At 42.2% G+C, this 18,515-nt stretch overlaps 1 protein-coding gene across 1 annotated transcript; it reads right to left on the reverse strand.

The window, feature by feature from the left end:
* Positions 1–7,225: 7,225 nt before the first annotated feature.
* LOC124470175 (myosin-7-like) lies at positions 7,226–17,866 on the reverse strand. The gene is made up of 38 exons (XM_047023941.1): positions 17,779–17,866; positions 16,991–17,199; positions 16,682–16,825; positions 16,439–16,595; positions 16,330–16,357; positions 16,018–16,123; positions 15,815–15,907; positions 15,659–15,722; positions 15,413–15,511; positions 15,228–15,331; positions 14,999–15,137; positions 14,667–14,785; positions 14,294–14,443; positions 14,020–14,190; positions 13,584–13,896; positions 13,430–13,494; positions 13,091–13,296; positions 12,876–12,999; positions 12,653–12,789; positions 12,317–12,572; positions 11,981–12,223; positions 11,728–11,904; positions 11,477–11,622; positions 11,306–11,396; positions 10,828–11,217; positions 10,581–10,707; positions 10,308–10,426; positions 10,034–10,230; positions 9,738–9,921; positions 9,494–9,659; positions 9,281–9,405; positions 8,889–9,197; positions 8,548–8,751; positions 8,167–8,463; positions 7,945–8,049; positions 7,745–7,840; positions 7,531–7,665; positions 7,226–7,351 (listed from the first exon to the last, which is right to left on the reverse strand). Exons 2-38 carry the CDS (start codon positions 17,189–17,191, stop codon positions 7,331–7,333), a joined length of 5,808 nt encoding a protein of 1,935 aa, XP_046879897.1. The 5' UTR covers positions 17,192–17,199; positions 17,779–17,866; the 3' UTR covers positions 7,226–7,330.
* Between the last annotated feature and the right edge of the window lie 649 nt (positions 17,867–18,515).

Consider the following 18,515-nt stretch of genomic DNA (forward strand, 5'->3'; position numbering starts at 1 on the left):
TTCTACTATACAAATGGATAAAGTTGGAGTTGATTGTGCACCTCCTCCCTTCAAATACTGTGATAAAACGAATTGATAAATGATTCAGGCGGCATATTGGTGGAAAAGGGCCCCAAAAAATGCTGACAGCTCATCCAAAAAACGTCATCCATTTTTGTGATAATGATTCCCATGTACTTTTGAAGGGTGGTAGAGGTGCTCTCATCTGCATTGGGTTTAATCACTAAATGTTGTGTTGTTGTACATACCTTCCCAAACTCAGTTTCAGCTGTAACTTTGTCCCCATCAGTACTGCTTATTAGTGCCTTGACGTACTCAACCTCTGGGTCAGGCACAAAGCAGTTCTTCTTCATGTCAAAATAACGAGTCTGGGCCTCCAGACGTTCCTTGTCTGACTTCCTCAGAAAAGGAGCTGCTGTCCCAAACTCTGCCATCAAGGCGTCCCCCATCCTGAGATCTGCATCTTGATCAGAACGAGAAAGAAATATATTTTGTTTCATAAAACCTTTTGACAGATATACAAATTAACACAGTATGATATTGGCATGAGATGCTCGTAAGGAATAGTCACTGAAGATAGAATTAAGACTATATTCAGGTTAGAATCCGGCCTAACCCTATGCTGCATGTCTTTCCCTCTCACTCTCTGCCTTTCCTGTCACACTGCACCTAAAAACTGCCATTAAAGCAAAACAATTGACTAAAAACATCTCAAATGTTTTAACATTCTTGAAAAAGTCAAAGTTAGACTCTAAACTGCCTCTTTATGTACCTCGTTAATCCTATAGTAATAATAACATGTACATTAAATAGCATTTTGTTTATATAGTAATAAAAAGCTTTTATTAAAAAATTATTGATGAACATTGTTCATGCAGCCCCTTATTGTAAAGAAATGCAGATTAATTGTTTATTGTGTATCAATTTGAGAATTTTGGAAATGTACAGTCTACTTCTACTTTCAACATCACTGACAAACAGTGGTGTTTCATAAAGCATTGTAATGGTCAACTCGTGCTCAAAATTTCCCTTTTTAATTAATTTTTACCCCTGTAACTCAGAATGAAATATATAAAGAACTACTTACCAGCTCATTGTTTTGATATTTACCCATATCCCCTGATAAAGTTGTCAGACGAATGTGTGTTTCTCTGACAGGTTTCTATGCCCTGTCTCTTATGTTCTTACCAGGTTGTCGAGTGTCTCTCTCCTCTCCAGCGCTGCAGCCTGTTTATAAAGGGAGATGTGCTGCTAGACCTATGAGGATCTCTGTTCCGGGAGGCTGTCAGGGGGGGCCAGGGGGAGGAGAGACCTGGCTGCTGTCAGGGGGGCCAGGGGGAGGAGAGACCTGGCTGCTGTCAGGAGGGGCAGGGGGAGGAGAGACCTGGCTGCTGTCAGGGGGGGCCAGGGGGAGGAGAGACCTGGCTGCTGTCAGGGGGGGCCAGGGGGAGGAGAGACCTGGTTGCTGTCAGGGGGGCCAGGGGGAGGAGAGACCTGGCTGCTGTCAGGGGGGGCCAGGGGGAGGAGAGACCTGGCTGCTGTCAGGGGGGCCAGGGGGAGGAGAGACCTGGCTGCTGTCAGGGGGCCAGGGGGAGGAGAGACCTGGCTGCTGTCAGGGGGGGCAGGGGGAGGAGAGACCTGGCTGCTGTCAGGGGGGGCCAGGGGGAGGAGAGACCTGGCTGCTGTCAGGGGGGGCAGGGGGAGGAGAGACCTGGCTGCTGTCAGGGGGGGCCAGGGGGAGGAGAGACCTGGCTGCTGTCAGGGGGGGCAGGGGGAGGAGAGACCTGGCTGCTGTCAGGGGGGCCAGGGGGAGGAGAGACCTGGCTGCTTTGAGGAAAAGTAGTTTTGCTGTAACTCTTAAGTTGACATCATGCGGCTGTTTTACCGTGTAAAGGCTTAACAATTAGTCTTAGTCTTATATTTTTACAATTGTTTGTGTACAAAACTGTTTTAGTGATTTCTCTGACTCACTAGTGATGGCTAAATTTATAGGTATCAACCAATTTTGCACCAGTTTTTGAAACATAAGACATTTTCTCAGAGAATCTTGCCTTCCTCGTGCTCCAGGAACCCATTGATTTTTAATATGTATACTGTTCCAGCAATTTTCTTACCTCGAGGCGAATTGATGCTTGCAGTGATGGCCTTCTTGGCTTTCTCCTCAGCATTCCTGCACTCCTGCACAGCCTCCTCCACTTCATTCTGAAGCTGGGAAGTGTCAACCTCTAGCTTCTTCTTCTGGTTCAGCAGACTGGTGTTCTAGACATGTAACAGTACAGAATTACTATAGCTCAATCAACATATTTTCACCAATTATGTATTAATAATTGTGTTATGCATACCTTCCCAAACTCAGTTTCAACAGTGACTTTGTGCAGTATATCATAGGTTCATATAAATCAATCAAAATAACCTTGTCTTATTAGAGCACCCTGATGAAGACGTAGCACCACATAGAAATTGTTACTAGATGCAATCAAGTGTGCCTGAGCACTAGTGCAGTCTGTATGTTCTGCAGCACATACCTTATACTAGCCTTTTGAAACAGGAGCACTGGAGTGTGACAGGGGTGTGTCCCCACAGCAACACACCCAAACCTTCTTAACCATAACATTACACTTTCAAGGACATTAACATCTCTTTAGGCTACCAAATACTTTCATGATCAAATCAGTGTATTCAACGTGAATTAACTGACTAATATGCCTGAATCATGTCTCTAATCGTGTCCTTCAGACAGCATGGAGCTGAGGGAGCTGTCTTGTTAGGTTGTTGGTAAGGAAAGGATTGTCATTGGAGCCAAAGACCATTGGTCTTGTTTTTGTGAAGGTATCAGAGCTGTCAGTGTATTACTGTACACAAGTGTGAGGCTGTGTAGAAGGTGATGATGTGGTGGAAGTCGCTGCTGAAGAGTGATACCCTGTGTTAAGACTTCAAGTGGCAGAAATGACACCTCTTGACTTTCACAACGTCACACCTCGGTTTATTGCTGGAACCCTTGAGGTTCCTTGATTAACTTTTACAGCGTAAGATACCACACCATATTATGTTAACAATGTAAACATTGGTATGCTGTCAGTAGGCTGTACAGCCACTCAGGTGAAAAGGATTGCAAAACAAACAAGTTCATACTTCATAGTACTGGGAAATTGTATTTCTTGAATATAGTGTTACTAAGTGAACACTAGGGCTGTACAATATTTGTGAAATATCATTGGAAAATATGTGTTCTTTGTGTCTTGGGTCGACCTTGACCCCCCCCCCCCCCCCCCCCCCCCCCTATTGAAGCACCTTACTTAGTGTCAACATCTGAGCTGTCTATTCCAAGCACAACCTTTCTTTATACCCCTCATTCCCAGCTGTCCAGTCTCCACGTGTTAGCAGCGACATGGCACTGAACACAATGCAACTGGCATGTAAAGACTGTAAAACCACAGAGAAGTGGACTCCTCTTTGTCTTTGCCAATATCATTCTCCATCAAGGTCGGATGCTATATCTATGCATCTGTCCTCCACAAGCAGTGTTGATGTGTGAACTGAACTGGAATTTACAGTTCTGTCAATGTTTCTTTTTGACTAATACTTTTGACTAAATATTTTTTTCTTAACTCTAATAAATGTAGATGTTATATTTACTGTCCCTGCTGCAGCTGTCAGACGTCAAGTGAGAGAATATTTAGCACAAAGTGTCAGTGAGGTAAAAGGACCTTCTTGGACAACAAAGTCACTCATTCCTCTCCCATGTCTTGCAGATTATAATTCTGGAATGTGGAGACAGTGAATTCCTCTCTGTCAGGCTTAATGGTCACAGCCCATCAAAGTCCAAGTCAAGGTATGAGTTTTTCTTAGCTCTAATAACTTTTTGTCTCATATTTGAATATCTTGTATTTTTTGCATCTTTGTTGTAGCTTAAATGTTAATACAGTATCTTTATTGAATCAAACCTAATATAGATATATATTAGTTGTTTTCTTTATTAGATTATATATAATCTGTAACAATAATGCTACATGAAAAGATAACATTCAAATACTGTCCATAAATATGTTTTCACATTTATGTCTTAGTCATAGCTACATCTGGGAAACTTTTTGTTCTTACTGTTTCTTGAAATAATAGTATTATACCTTTCAATGGAATTGCTTGGTCAGACACAGAAGTCATTGGTGTCAGGGCGTGAGGTGGGCTAGGACCCAAGTGCAAGAGAGTCGGCAGGCGTTGTGAACACAAAGGGTTTAATGCTCAAACCGGGAACAGACTGGGTACACACAGGGACAAAGGGTAATGCTAAGACAAAGACTGGACACAACACAAACCTAATTACACAGAAACAAACAAGACACAGGTGGACACAATGAAACTAACGAGAACTGAACAAGACACAGGTGAAGACAATGAGACAGGGAACACTAGGGCAGGGAAAGAAACCGAGGGGGGGGGGCACGGCTGTGGCCATGACCATTGAATGGAGCCATGTGATACTCTGAACTACACTTGACTCTAATATCATTTTGATGATTTATATGATTTCTGTATATGTGAATGTCTAAGTGGATTGTTTTTCTGAATAACAATGTTTGAATCGTTTTCTGTATATGTGGACCAGTCCATGATTCTGTTCATTTATGTGCTCTTTTTATGTGTGTGTTTTATATGTAAGGGATAATGCCCGACGAGGTGTCCAATATCATCTGATAATGGACGATGCGGAGGCGTGAACCGTCCGACGCGCAGCGGAGGGATATTGGACACCTCGAAGGGCATTATCCCGCTTATACCATGGTCACTTGCCAACGTTTTTTTTTACTAACATTAATTTATGTTTTATGGCGTTTTGCAATAGAAATCTAACGTTTTTCAACGTTAGCCAACTCTGATATTTCTAGTCCGCTCAGCTCATAGAACCAACACCGGCTTTCCTTTGGCTGAGCTATTAGCCCAAAAGCTAACGTTATGCTAGCAGGATTCAAAGGCAATAACATTGTGTACGGTTGACAAACAGTAAATATAATTTTACAGTATGTTTGACAATAAGATTTGCTAGCTAATCAGCCATGTCACTGTCCCAAAATAAATATCAAGATTTTCACGAACAATATCGGCCATATACTAGTACTAGGCTGAAGTATGGCCGCAGCCTGTGGAGGGAATTGAATAGCAACTGGATGTGAGATGATCGCATGAAAGTTGACATTTTCTCCAAACAGTGATTATAATTTGACAGTATGTTTAACAACAAGACTAGCCAGCTATCGAGCCATGTAGTTGTCCCAAAATAAAATCAAGATTTTAAAGAAGAAAATAATCGGCCATGTGTAGAGTTGCTGCTACTGTCGTGTTGGCCGCAGCCTGTCTGAAGTAGATTGACTAGCCAGCTGAATAGTGAATGGAATGTGAGATGAGCGGTTACGTGACACTGACACACTACATTCAGAAAAGAAACATTTTTCAAATAGGTTAAAATAAATATTGAAGTCACTCATTGTTGTAAATACAAGTTAGCTTGTTAAAGTCTTTCACAATTGTAAATGGAGGCTTTGACTACGTCACTGTTGTTATGGTTACTTATTTAAGATATTTTGCACAGGCTCCTGTGTAGCCAGCGGAATAATTTAGAACGGTGAAAATACAGTTTTTCTGCAATGACGCAGTAGGTGTCCGTTATCACCCTATAATGTACATTCCTGCAGCCAATCAGAATTGAGTATTCACCCAGACCATAATACAGGATATTGTGTATTTTTTCTATGATGATCATTACTTTACTTATTGTTTTCAGAGTCTAAAGACAGTTTAGACCGAAGTCAGCTTTAGTAATTAACTTTTTATACCTTTTCTGTTTTACTCTTTAAAGATTGATCATAACATGAAATGTAAATGTACATGACTAAATGTAAATGTAAACATGGCTTGTAATAAAAATATCAAACCTTAATCTATGGATGGGATTTTATTGTTGTGACCGTGTGGCTTTGTTGTGAAATGTACAATAACTAACTAGGGATGAAGATTTGATAAGAACATTCTTCTTGATTAAACTACTAACATGTATCTTTCAGTGATCTCAGGATAGTCTTGTCTTCCCCAGGGGCCCTGTCTGCTACTTAGTGTTCATTTGTAACACCGATCAAGGTAGGAGTTTACATTGAACAATATTTCTGGAACTATAATAAATAAATACATATATTTATACAAGTCATGTTGTGAGGTGGAGCCTCCAGGGATCACACTTGTTTGTCCAGCACATCCCACAGATGCTCAGTGGGATGTAGATCTGGGGAAGTCAACACCTTGAACTGGTGTTCCTCAAACCATTCCTGAACAATTTTTGCTTTGTGGCAGGACACATTATCCTGCTGAAAGATGTGACTGCCATCATGGAATACCATATCCTTGAAAGGGTGTATGTGGTCTGCAGCAATGTTTAGGCAGGTGGTACGTGTCAAAGTAACATCCAAATGAATGTCAGGACCCAAGGTGTCCCAGCAGAACACTGCCCAAAGCATCACACTGCCTCTGCAGGTTTGCCTTCTTCCCATAGTGCATCCTGGTGCCATGTGTTTCCCAGGTAAGCAATGGCTCCCAGCCATCCACTTGATGTACAAGAAAACGTGATTCATCAGACCAGGCCTCCTTCTTCCAGTGTTCCATGGTCCAGTTCTGATGCTCGCGTGCCCATTATTAGAATATTTGAATTTAACTGACCGTTTCGATTGGCTGTACGATACATTAATAAAAAAAGACACTAGAAAACATGGCTAGGTGCCGGAATCTTTTTTGACACTGAAAATGTTGAACATCTCCCTCATATCTGGCCATGGGGGTCAGGGCAGCCGCCCGGGGCGCCACAAAGTTACGGGCAGGATTTTCCGCCGAGAGGGGCGGCAATTTGTGTGTTTGATGCCCTCTGCTGGTCAAAAGGTATTACGACTGTGTTCGTGCCACTCGTTTCGAGTAGTCTGTTGGGGCGGCTGGAGGAGGATCAGGAATGTCTCAATTCTTAGTCCTAATTTTCAGTATAAAAAAAAAATCTCTGATGCACACTTATTTTCTAACCTTTTTTCCTTTTTGTTTTACCTTTTTTAACCTTATTTTCCTCTGTATCTAGGGAAAGGTAACTTTTTTTTTTTTGAGAATCCGAGACATTCAGTGCATATATTATATATCTGCTACATTTCTGCAGAACACATGTGTACAGGGGAAAGCAGCACATGAAGGAGAAATTGCCATTGATACTCTTTATTCTGTACAGTTTCAGGTGCATGAAGAACAAAGGGAAGGCTAAATTACTACAACAGTTTCAAGATGTAAAGACATCCAGCTGAGAGCTTTACTCTTCATCATGTCCTTTCTGATGGAAAAGATACAGGAGATTAAAACAAAGTAAAATATTTTGTTAAAGTATAAACAAAAAACATATTATTTTTCCATAGGGCTAATTGGAGAGTTAGCTGCCTAATATATTCATAAGGAAACTATAATAAGAGTGTAATTTTATTTTAAGTAGCTAACAGTCCGAGAGAAACTAACCTTTGATCCAACGTCACGACTCTTGCTTCTCATCTTGTTGACCTGGGACTCAGCAATGTCAGCCCTTTCCTCTGCTTCATCCAGCTCATGCTGAATTTTACGGAACTTTCCCATATTAGAGTTGGACTGCTCCTCCTGAGAAAGACATTGACAATTATTTTAGTCCCTCAAGAAAACTGAAAACAGAAAGGCTTCTGAGAATATTTCTACTCACAGCCTCCTCTGCAGTTCTCTTGAAGGACTTGACCTTCAGCTGCAGTTTGTCCACCAGGTCTTGCAGACGGCTCAAGTTCTTACGGTCCTCCTCAGTCTGGACCATGACGAAAGGGAAACAGAATCATGTTCAATCTTGTTTTTCAATCTCTGCTCTGATGAAAGAACATTTTACAGATGACAGCAAGAACTACTATATACCTGGTAGGTGAGCTCCTTGATGCGTCTCTCATATTTACGGACTCCTTTCACTGAATCATTGCTCTTCCTCTGCTCCAACTCCACCTCTGTCTCCAGCTCCCTCACCTGGAGGAAAAGGATACCAAGTTGTTGACAGCTGTGAACCTATTTCATGATCTTAAATCCTTTGTTGGAAGGTTGGAATAAGGTACCATAAGGTACCAACCAGCCTCAGACACTCACCCGGGCCTCCAGCTTCTGGACCTGCTTCTTGCCACCCTTCATGGCGATTTGCTCAGCTTCATCCAGACGGTGCTGCAGGTCCTTGATGGTCTGCTCCATGTTCTTCTTCATGCGCTCCAGGTGAGAACTGGTGTCCTGCTCCTTCTTCAGCTCCTCTGCCATCATGGCAGCATCAGTGATGGCCTTCTTGGCTTTCTCCTCAGCATTCCTGCACTCCTGCACAGCCTCCTCCACTTCATTCTGAAGCTGGGAAGTGTCACCCTCTAGCTTCTTCTTCTGGTTCAGCAGGCTGGTGTTCTAGAAAAGAAAATGTGTTATGTTTTTTTATTTAGAAAGAATGCAATAACCTGTTTTAACTGGTGTACTCCATCAACATGTTACCTGAGAGTGTAGCAGCTGAACCCTCTCACTGACATCCAGCAGTTCCTGCTCAGCCAGTTTGCGGCCTCTCTCAGTCTGCTCCACCATGGACCTCAGCTCATCCAGTTCAGCCTGCAGCAGATTGCTACGTCTCTCCACAATGGCAATATTCTCCTTCAGATCATCATTGCTACGAAGAGCATCATCCAGCTGCAGTTGGGAGTCCTGTCGAAAAAATATTGGTTGTTTTCATGTAAACATGCACTTCATTATCTTTGTGGCTGTAACCACTATGTCAGTAAGCTGTCAGTAAGCATTGTGATGTTTAGAAAGAAAGGATACTTTAGGTCCAATGTTTTTACCTTCATATGTGCATGGAGGCCCTTGAGTTGCTTCTGGGCCTCTGCTGCCTGCCTGTTGGCCTGGCTGAGCTGGATCTCCATCTCATTGAGGTCTCCCTCCATCTTCTTCTTCAGCCTGAGAGCCTCGTTCCTGCTGCGAGTCTCAGACTCCAGGGAACTTTGCAGGGTATCCACCACCCTCTGCTGGTTTCTCTTGGCCATTTCCATCTCCTCATCTTTCTCCACCAGTTTGCGCTCGATGTCAGCTTTGACCTGGTTGAACTCCAGCTGAGCTCTGAGAATCTTGCCTTCCTCGTGCTCCAGGGAGCCCTACAAGAACACAGCCCATAATGTGTGTCCAGAAAATGCTTCTGGGAGTACTTTTTTCTCTTTAAATTTTTTTTTTGTCTCACCTCAGCTTCCTCCAGAGCAGTCTGGATCTCAGCCTTCTCCTGCTCCAGCTGTTTACGAATCTTCTCCAACTCATGGACAGTCTTTCCACCCTCACCAAGTTGCTCAGTCAGGTCAGAAATTTCCTCTGTTGACAGGAACCCATTCAGTTTATGATAATGTCCAATGTTGATTAACAATGTAAAGACTTATGCCAAGTTTGTTCATATTCAGACCTTGGAGGTTCTTGTTCTCCCTCTTCATGGTCTCCAGATGATCCAGAGACTCTTCATAGGAGTTCTTCAGTTTGAACAGCTCAGTGCTGAGGGATCTGGCCTCCTTCTGGGCGCTTTCCAGCTCAGTCTGGGACTCCTCATACTTCTGCTTCCACTCTGCCAGAACCTGGAGGAGACACAAGCAGCATTAATGAACGGTGCTCTGTATTTCTACCCAGATTCTCTTGAAGATCCACCACTGTACCTTGTCAAAGTTTCTTTGCTTCTTGTCCAGAACAGCAGCAGCAGCATTGGATCTCTCCACATCCACCATGAGATCTTCAATCTCATTCTGGAGTCTGTGTTTAGTTTTCTCCAGGGAGGAACATTTAGCATTGACAGCTTCCACAGCCTCTTCTGCATCTTGCAGACGCTGAGCCAGCTTCTTCCTGTTCGACAGAAAATAAACTTTGTATAATCATAGCACAATCATTATGAATGTATTGTGGTACATTGTCCTTTCTGAAGTGATGCACTGTTTGATTGTGAGCATCTCCTTACTTGGCCTCTTCCAGCTCCTCGGTCTTCTGGATGGCATCAGTTTCATACTTGGTTCTCCACTGAGCCACCTCAGAGTTAGCCTTGGACATGCTGCGCTGCAGCTCAGCCTTGGCCTCCTGCTCCTCCTCATACTGCTCCCTCAGCAGCTCTGAGTCATGGCGAGCAGACTGCACTGCATGGGCTAAAGCATTCTTTGCCTGGAAAAAGGTAAACATAATATCGAGGGTGGACCATGATTATTTTGCAATGATGATAATGTTGTTACTGTCCATACCTTGATTTCCTCCTCCAGTTGTCTTTTGAGATCCTCAATCTGCTGAACATTAGACTGTTTTCCTCTGGTAAGTTGGGAAACCAGGGAGTCCTTCTCCTCCAGTTGCCTAGCAAGTTCACCTGTTAAAAACAAAAGATTGGCCTATATTTCAATATTCTGCATTGCCTACTTTCGTGCAAGACCTTTAAGATTTAAACTGTTTCATCTCCTGAAAGAAAGGTAAGTAGCCATGGGATTTCCAGTGAGTTTTATTCTACTTGAGAGTTTTCTTACCATTTTCAGTTTGAAGCTTTGCTTTCTGCATGGTGAAATCATTGATGGATCGCTGTCCCTCCTCAGATTTAGTCCTGTATTCAGTCATCTGGTCTTCAAGGGTCCTGCACATTTTCTCAGAGTTTGTCTGTAAAAATACATTTTTAATTGTCCGTCACAAGATGAATGTGGCATTTTATGTGTAATCAGTTACTTAATCTTTAGTTGTTTAGTTACTAATTCCTGACTTCTCATATTCACCACTCACTTTGGATTTGACGATCTGCTCCATGTTGGAGACCACATCGTCCAGCTCCAGCCTGAGCTCACTCTTCTCCTTCTCCAGCTTCTGCTTCACTCTCTGAAGGTTGTCAATCTGCTCCCCCAGGTCGGCCACACTGTCTGCATTCTTCTTCCTCAGAGTGGCAGCTGTAGCCTCATGCTGCAGGGTAGCCTCTTCAAGGTCTCTGCGCACCTTCTGGAACTCTGCCTCCCTCTTCTTGTTCATCTCAATCTGGGCAGCAGTGGCTCCACCAGCCTCCTCCAGTCTCTCACTGATCTCCTCCAACTCTCGGGCCAAGTCTGCCCTCTGCTTCTCAACCTTGGCACGGGCAGCTCTCTCAGCCTCCAGCTCTTCCTCAAGCTCCTCAATACGGGCCTACAATGTAAGGATTTCTGATGAGATTAGAGATCAAACAGCTGGTATCCTACAAGGAAGCTTTAACCATACATTGCTATTGACTAACCTGCAGCTCCTTCAGTTTCTTCTGAAGCTGGGCACTCATGGCCTGCTCATCCTCAATCTTGCTGCTGAGTTGACTTATCTCAAAGTCCTTCCTGTGGAAATTATACACATTATAACCCTTTCTTTAAAAGTAAGCATTGTCGTGATACAGTCCTTTGGGTTATAATCTCACTTCTTCAGTTTCTCCTCCATCTGCTGTTTGTCGTTCTCCAGGTCCATTAGGCTCTCCTGGGTCAACTTCAGGTCTCCCTCCAACTTCCTCTTGGCTCTCTCAAGGTCCATTCTTACTTTCTTCTCTTGCTCCAGAGATCCTTCAAGCTGGTTGATCATACAAGTGGAATATCATGACGAAAATCATACACCTTTGTTGTACTTGTAACTTACAGTAACACTTGATGACTTGATACTCAGTTTGATACTCACATCATCAACCTGCTGTTCCAGCTTGGTTTTGGCCTTGGTCAGAGTGTTGACTTTGTCCTCCTCACTCTGAAGGTCGTCCAGTGTCTGCTGGTGAGCCTCCTGAAGAGCTTTCTTTTCCTTGGTCAGCTTGGCGATGATTTCATCCAGAGCTGCCATCTCCTCAGTCAGGTTTTTAACCTGAAGTCATATAGTGTAGGTATATTTTGTTCTCACTTTTACTTTGATCTCATTATCAAGTCATGTTGGTCTTTACCTTGTTCTCCGTGGCATGCTTCTCCTTCTCCACTTTGGCCAGAGTGAGTTCCAGATCATCAATGTCTTTCTTGAGTTCTGAACACTCATCCTCCAGCTTCCTCTTCTTAGCAGTAAGCTCTGCATTCATCTCCTCCTCATCCTCCAGTCTTTCAGTCAGCTCCTTGGATTTGGCCTCAAGCTGGATCTTGCTCTTGATCAATCCCTCACACCTCTCCTCAGCATCTCCCAGACTGTCTTGTTCCTGTGAAGGGATCAAATAGTTACAACTTACAGAAAAATGTGATTTATGTTATGTACATTATAATACTGTTCGGTTGTTGTAGCTGTCACTCACAGTTTGGACTGCGAGTTGAAGGTCGTTCTTCTCTTGGACAAGGGAGACCATCTTCTCTTCCAGCTCCTTCCTACGGGCTTCAGATTTAGCATAAGCTTCTTTAAGCTTCAGGAATTCTTCCTTCATGTTGGCCATCTCTTTCTCAGTCTCAGCTGAGACAAGCAGAGGCTTGATCTTGAAGAACATCTTCATCCAGGGCCAATTCTTGACCCCCATGAAGGCCCTGATGTTCCACTGGATCACAAGCAGGGCATCCCTGATCCCAAACAGAATGATCTTTTAGCTTACTTTCATTCACTTCAAACACATTTGTGTAGTAACTATAGAGAAAACTACCTGCGCTCTACAATTTTCTGGAACTCATTTCTTGCTAATACACCACGTGCTCTGGACTGGAGCCCTGTGATGATGAGAGAGAGACGGTCATCTCTCATCTCCTCTAGAACACCGAGCAGACCAGCCTTGAAGAACACCTGATAAAGAGACTCAAATTATACGTTTTCATGCTAGTCATTGAAACAGGGCTTTTATGCCAGCCTCTTATTTTCAGTATATTTACCTTGGTGTGTCCTAATCTATACTCCTCATGGTCAATGTCCAGACTACCCAGCAGTTTTTCTGCTGCCTTTTTGTTGTCCATAAACGCTCCCTCAGGGATAACATTTGGGTTTAGGATGCGGTATCTGAATTTAATTATACAAATATACAAATTTGATCAAATACAATGATCAAATATGATACTATGATATTGGATAGTTATTAAATATGTTCCACCTTTGTTTGAAGTCACCATACTGAATCCTGTTGGGGAATCCCTTTCTGCAGATTCTGATGCCTTCCAGCACACCGTTACAGCGCAGCTGGTGCATGACCAGAGGGTTCTCCATGGCCCCAGGAGTCTTGGTCTCATTGGGGATGAGGCAACGCACAAAGTGGGGGTGAGTAGACCTCAAGTTGGTCATGAGTTTGTTCAGGTTCTCCTGTGAATAGAAACATTTTGAACAATGGTGCTATTAGTGTTTTTGTATTAGATCACTTGAATCCAAGTGTTCTAATCTATAGTAAAAACAAATTCATCACTGTAACATCTTGAACATCCACACACAAACTCACCCTGTGCAAAGCAGACACTGTCTGGAAAGAGGAGCCTTTCTTCTTCTTTCCTCCTCCAGCATCAGCTGTCATGAAGTAGAAGATCAAATATAGTTTTATTTTCTCAATAGGTCTCTAAATATACAAGATGAGATATTGTTATTTTTTTATTTACCAGCAGTGTCAGCACCAGCATAGCCAGTAAAAAGCACAGCCAACATCTTAAGGCTTGATTTCTGGAAGAGTCCGACTACAGTCTCATTCAGGGGGTCCTTGTTCTTCACCAGCCAGTTACCAATGTTGTAGTCAACTGTGCCTGCATAGTGAACCAGGGAGAAATGGGCCTCTGGTCGACCTTTTACAATCCTCGGCTTTTGGAAGTTGGGGTTTTTGCCCAAGTGGTTGTCATACAGCTTGGCTTTGAATGTAGCATCACTGGCTTTAGGGAACATGCACTCCTCTTCAAGGATGGACATGATACCCATGGGCTGGTTGGCGGAACAAAAGACAAAATACAACCCTGTCAGCGCTTTTTATCCAAAAGTGGTTTAGATAAGCACCTCTTATACATAATAGAACTTTACAATAATAGAATTAAACTTGATACTAACCTTCTCGATAAGCTCAATGCAGGCTGCCAAGTCCATGCCGAAGTCAATGAACACCCAAATAATTCCTTCTTTCTTGTACTCTTCTTGCTCCAGCACAAACATGTGGTGGTTGAAGAACTGCTGCAGCTTCTCATTAGTGAAGTTGATGCACAGCTGTTCAAAGGTGTTGAACTGGAGAAGAGATTTACAGTTTCAGTGTTCTTGCTGACTGCAAATCTTACTAATGTATAAACGTCCGTAATGTGCACATGATCCATTTCCACCAAAAACTCACATCAAAAATCTCAAAGCCAGCAATGTCCAGCACACCAATGTAATGTTGGCGTGCATTTTTGGTGTCCAGGGTTTGGTTGATTTTCACCACCATCCACAGGAACAACCTCTCATACACTGACTTGGACAGAGCACCAATGGAGTAGTACACCTGTACAGGAGGGTACAATAAATTGCATTAAACATGGATCAATATGAACATTTGTAAAATGGACAGAGGGATTATTTTTATGGATGTTAATCCAACCTTTACAAAAAATACTTAATACATACATGTCTTAAAGGTCACAAGATATGAGACACATTATTGCTAGGCTTCTGTTGAAACTTCTCTCTAACAAAGTAACTGTGATTACGATTATCTTGAGACTAACCTGCTGGACACTTTGACCTTTGGTGACCCACTCGTTTCCTACTTTGACCCTTGGGTGGCAGAGACCCTTGATCAGGTCAGCAGAGTTCAAGGCCATCAGGTATGCGACTTTGTCGGTATCTGAATATGCAGAGGCAGAGAGAAACGGGTTGAAGCTGATTGGATAAAGCTCTGTGTTTTCTCAAAGCTAAGAGTTTGTAGATTAGGGATTTGTTTTGTTAAACCCAACAAAATGGTGCCAAAAACAGAATTCCCATTTGAAATCTTTCTCTGTGCTTCAAGACCTTGCCAAACACAAAGGGAACACATGACATTTTGATCATAAAGAGTTACCCTCAGTGCCATCTGGCTCTGCCTGCTCTTCCCTCTGCTTGTTCTTGAACTTCATGTTGCCCATGTGCATGATAGCACCAATCATCTTGTAAATGCCGTTCTTTTCCTCTTGGGTGAACCCCAGCACATCAAAGGCTTCCTATTATAAAGTTGAACATTTTAATCTTTGTAAAATGTTTACATATAGTAGTACAGCAAGAATTGTTTGATATAGATATACTTCACTTACATCAGTAGCAACCAGCTCATCAGAATCAATAATGGATGTTACAGTAATCTCTCCTTGGGAGATGAAGGCGTAATCATAGGGGTTGGTGGTGATGAGCAGCATATCTGTAAATACAATTATAGCGCTATTTTGATGGTCAATCTGTGTTAGACAGAATTGTAGTGAATCATTTCTTGACTACTGACCCAGCAATTCAGGCTTCTGTTGAGACAGGATCTGGTAGAAGATGTGGTAGTCTCTCTCAGCCTTGAGCTGGAAAGTGACACGTGACTTCTCCAGGAGATCTATCAAGAAGAGAAAATACATTTGAATTTACTTGGATCAAACAGGATTCATGAGCAGGAAGTCAAGGGTATTGATGGTTTCATCAGACTAGTTGTATCATATTGAATACTGTATTATTTTGGAGACATTAGTCGTAAACTACTCACAAGTTTCAATGTCTGCGGATGCAAGCTTCCCGCTCACTCCAAAATGAATTCTGATGAATTTTCCCTGTAAGTGAAGAAATTATACACTAACTGTCAACTGGGTGAGATAATCATGTTGAATATAATGCATGTAAAACATGACTGAAGAAATCTTACGAATCTGGAGGAGTTGTCATTTCTGATGGTTTTGGCATTACCAAAAGCCTCCAGGGCAGGGTTACACTGGATGATTTGATCCTCCAGGGTGCCCTAGAATCCAACAACCCAACATTGATTAAAATGTTAAAAACTTATAGGTCACTATACAGTATAGTTCAGTTCTAACAAAATAAGACCACTTTAACATCAAACAGGCCTACCTTTTTCTCCTGTGCGGCATCCTTCTTTCCACCAACAGCTGCAATGCTGGCCAAGTACTGGATGACTCTCTTGGTGTTCACAGTCTTCCCTGCACCGGATTCTCCACTGGAGATGAAAATGTAATATTTGTAGGCTTAACATTCTGTTCGGTCAGTGATAATCTGCAGCAATTTATAATATGTTATTGCATATTCAACCTAATGCTTGAAGGTTAAATGTGTTGTACTAGTGCATGGATTTACGCACTCCCATCAGTGAACCTAAGTAAATGAAATATGTGAAAAGTCCAGATAAATATTCAATGTACTTACGTGATCAGTACAGATTGATTTTCCCTGTCTGTTAAAAGAAAATAAATCCACATTCATTTCGCTTCAAATTGTGAAAAGTCACGTTTGAAAAAATCAAGTTGGGTTTTACCTGACAGCATGTACTGGTAGGCATTGTCAGAGATGGAGAAGATGTGAGGAGGAGCTTCACTCCTCTTCTTGCCTCTGTAAGCATTGACAACTGACTGATCGTACACTGGCAGCCACTTGTAGGGGTTGACAGTCACACAGAACAGTCCTGAGTAGGTCTGTGTGGGAGGAGAGTATTTTTACTTCTTTAATGATCATATTCTACTCAGTAGGAACCTATTTGTACGTTGTGGTTGTTACTCACGTAGATCATCCAGGCTGCATAACGCTCTTTGAGGTTAAACAGCACAGCAGGCTCGTGCAGGAAGGTGAACATCGCCATGTCCTCAATTTTATCAAACTTTGGCGGGTTCTGGGGATGGATGTCATCCTCCTTATGTGTTGTTGTCTGGAAATTAATAGAGTGCAGACTGTAAATTACTTTACTGTTTGTGACCTTTTGGATTATTAGAAAATACCATAGATTTGATTTATTGTTTCCCATATATTTTGGAAGAATATAACAGTTTTAGAATCAGCAATTTTTCTTTATTAATAATTGTGCTGTGCATACCTTCCCATACTCAGTTTCAACGGTGACTTTGTCCCCATCTCTACTGCTGATTAGTGCCCTGACGTACTCAACCTCTGGGTCAGGCACAAAGCAGTTCTTCTTCATGTCAAAATAACGAGTCTGGGCCTCCAGACGTTCCTTGTCTGACTTCCTCAGAAAAGGAGCTGCTGCCCCAAACTCTGCCATCAAGGCGTCCCCCATCCTGAGATCTGTGGCATGAGAAAGTAATACAATCTATTTTTTTAACTGTTTCGATAGTCCTACCAAAGATTACAGAATGATATTGGCAATTATTTCACAGTAAAGGAAATTCATAGCTAGGAAATTCAGGCTATAGTAAAGACTGTAAAAATTGTAAGTCTTGCAGAAGTCTGCATTAGACTTTAAGCTGCCAATTTATGTTTATTTTGAAAAACCTAAATCAATTTTAAAATTAACTTTGTGGCATTTAGCTTTCACGATAATACAATAATACACAAAAACTAAAGTGACACATTCTTTCTAAGCCAATTATCAACACAGTACATTGTTCAGACCACACTTCATAGTAAAATGCTGCAGGTGTTTTTTTGTGTTGCATCAGTTTTAGAAATGTACAGCACTTTTTACAAGTGCAGTCTCTGATTGTATTTTCAACCATTTAAACATTTATTATCTTGGCCAATTCATACCATCAAATAAACCTGTTATAATAAATGATACATTAAATTTCAGCTCTAAATCATTGTCTTGCGTCCAGACTGTATCTAAACACATGTATCTATAACTTTCATGGAAGCTGTTCCTACCTGATGGTGGTTACTTAGACAGAATCTCCTGAAAGTGAAATAGATCTGTAGAGCAATCAAACTATTGATGAGCTCGTAGTTTGCAGAAATAAACACTCTTAAATTCAGTCAAAGACAAACGTTGGTATGTTCTCTGCTCTGTCTTCCTCAGGTTGCCTAGTGTCCTTCTTCTCTCTAACCCCCCGTGTCTGTTTATAAAGGGTACTGATCCGCCCTACATGGACAGGAATCAACAGCAAGATTAAATTTGTTGTATGTTTCTTTATTTGGGGTAGAGGGGTGCTCCCATAGACCGATGAGGCTCATTGTTCCAAGAGGCTATCAGGGGTGCCAGGGGGAGGAGTGACCTGAGGGCTTTGAGAGCATCATCCTTTGCAGTAACTCCTAATAGAGAGTTTTACATCATAAGGCAGCTTCATGGTGATAATGCCAACATGTTTTATGCCAAAGAGCCTGTTGCTTCTAATCTTTGCTTTATAGTTTTGTTTTGCAGTTACTGCACAATTGCTGTGCATTACTTTGCACATTGAGGTGAATAACTGTAGCTGTCCTTCTTCAATAAGGCCAAGGTCAGCCAACTCAATATCCTTCCATTGCCTTACTCCATCTGGTTACCCTGGCATCATCTCCTTTGCTTTTTCCTTGAGGACAAATATAACATGTACAGTTGTTATATGATTCCTTCTCTTGTCCATAGGTCATTTTAACATACCTGAAAGCCCCATGTTCACCCCCTG

The sequence above is a fragment of the Hypomesus transpacificus genome, chromosome 8 (genome assembly GCF_021917145.1).
Source record: "Hypomesus transpacificus isolate Combined female chromosome 8, fHypTra1, whole genome shotgun sequence".
NCBI classification, from domain to species: Eukaryota; Metazoa; Chordata; class Actinopteri; order Osmeriformes; family Osmeridae; genus Hypomesus; species Hypomesus transpacificus.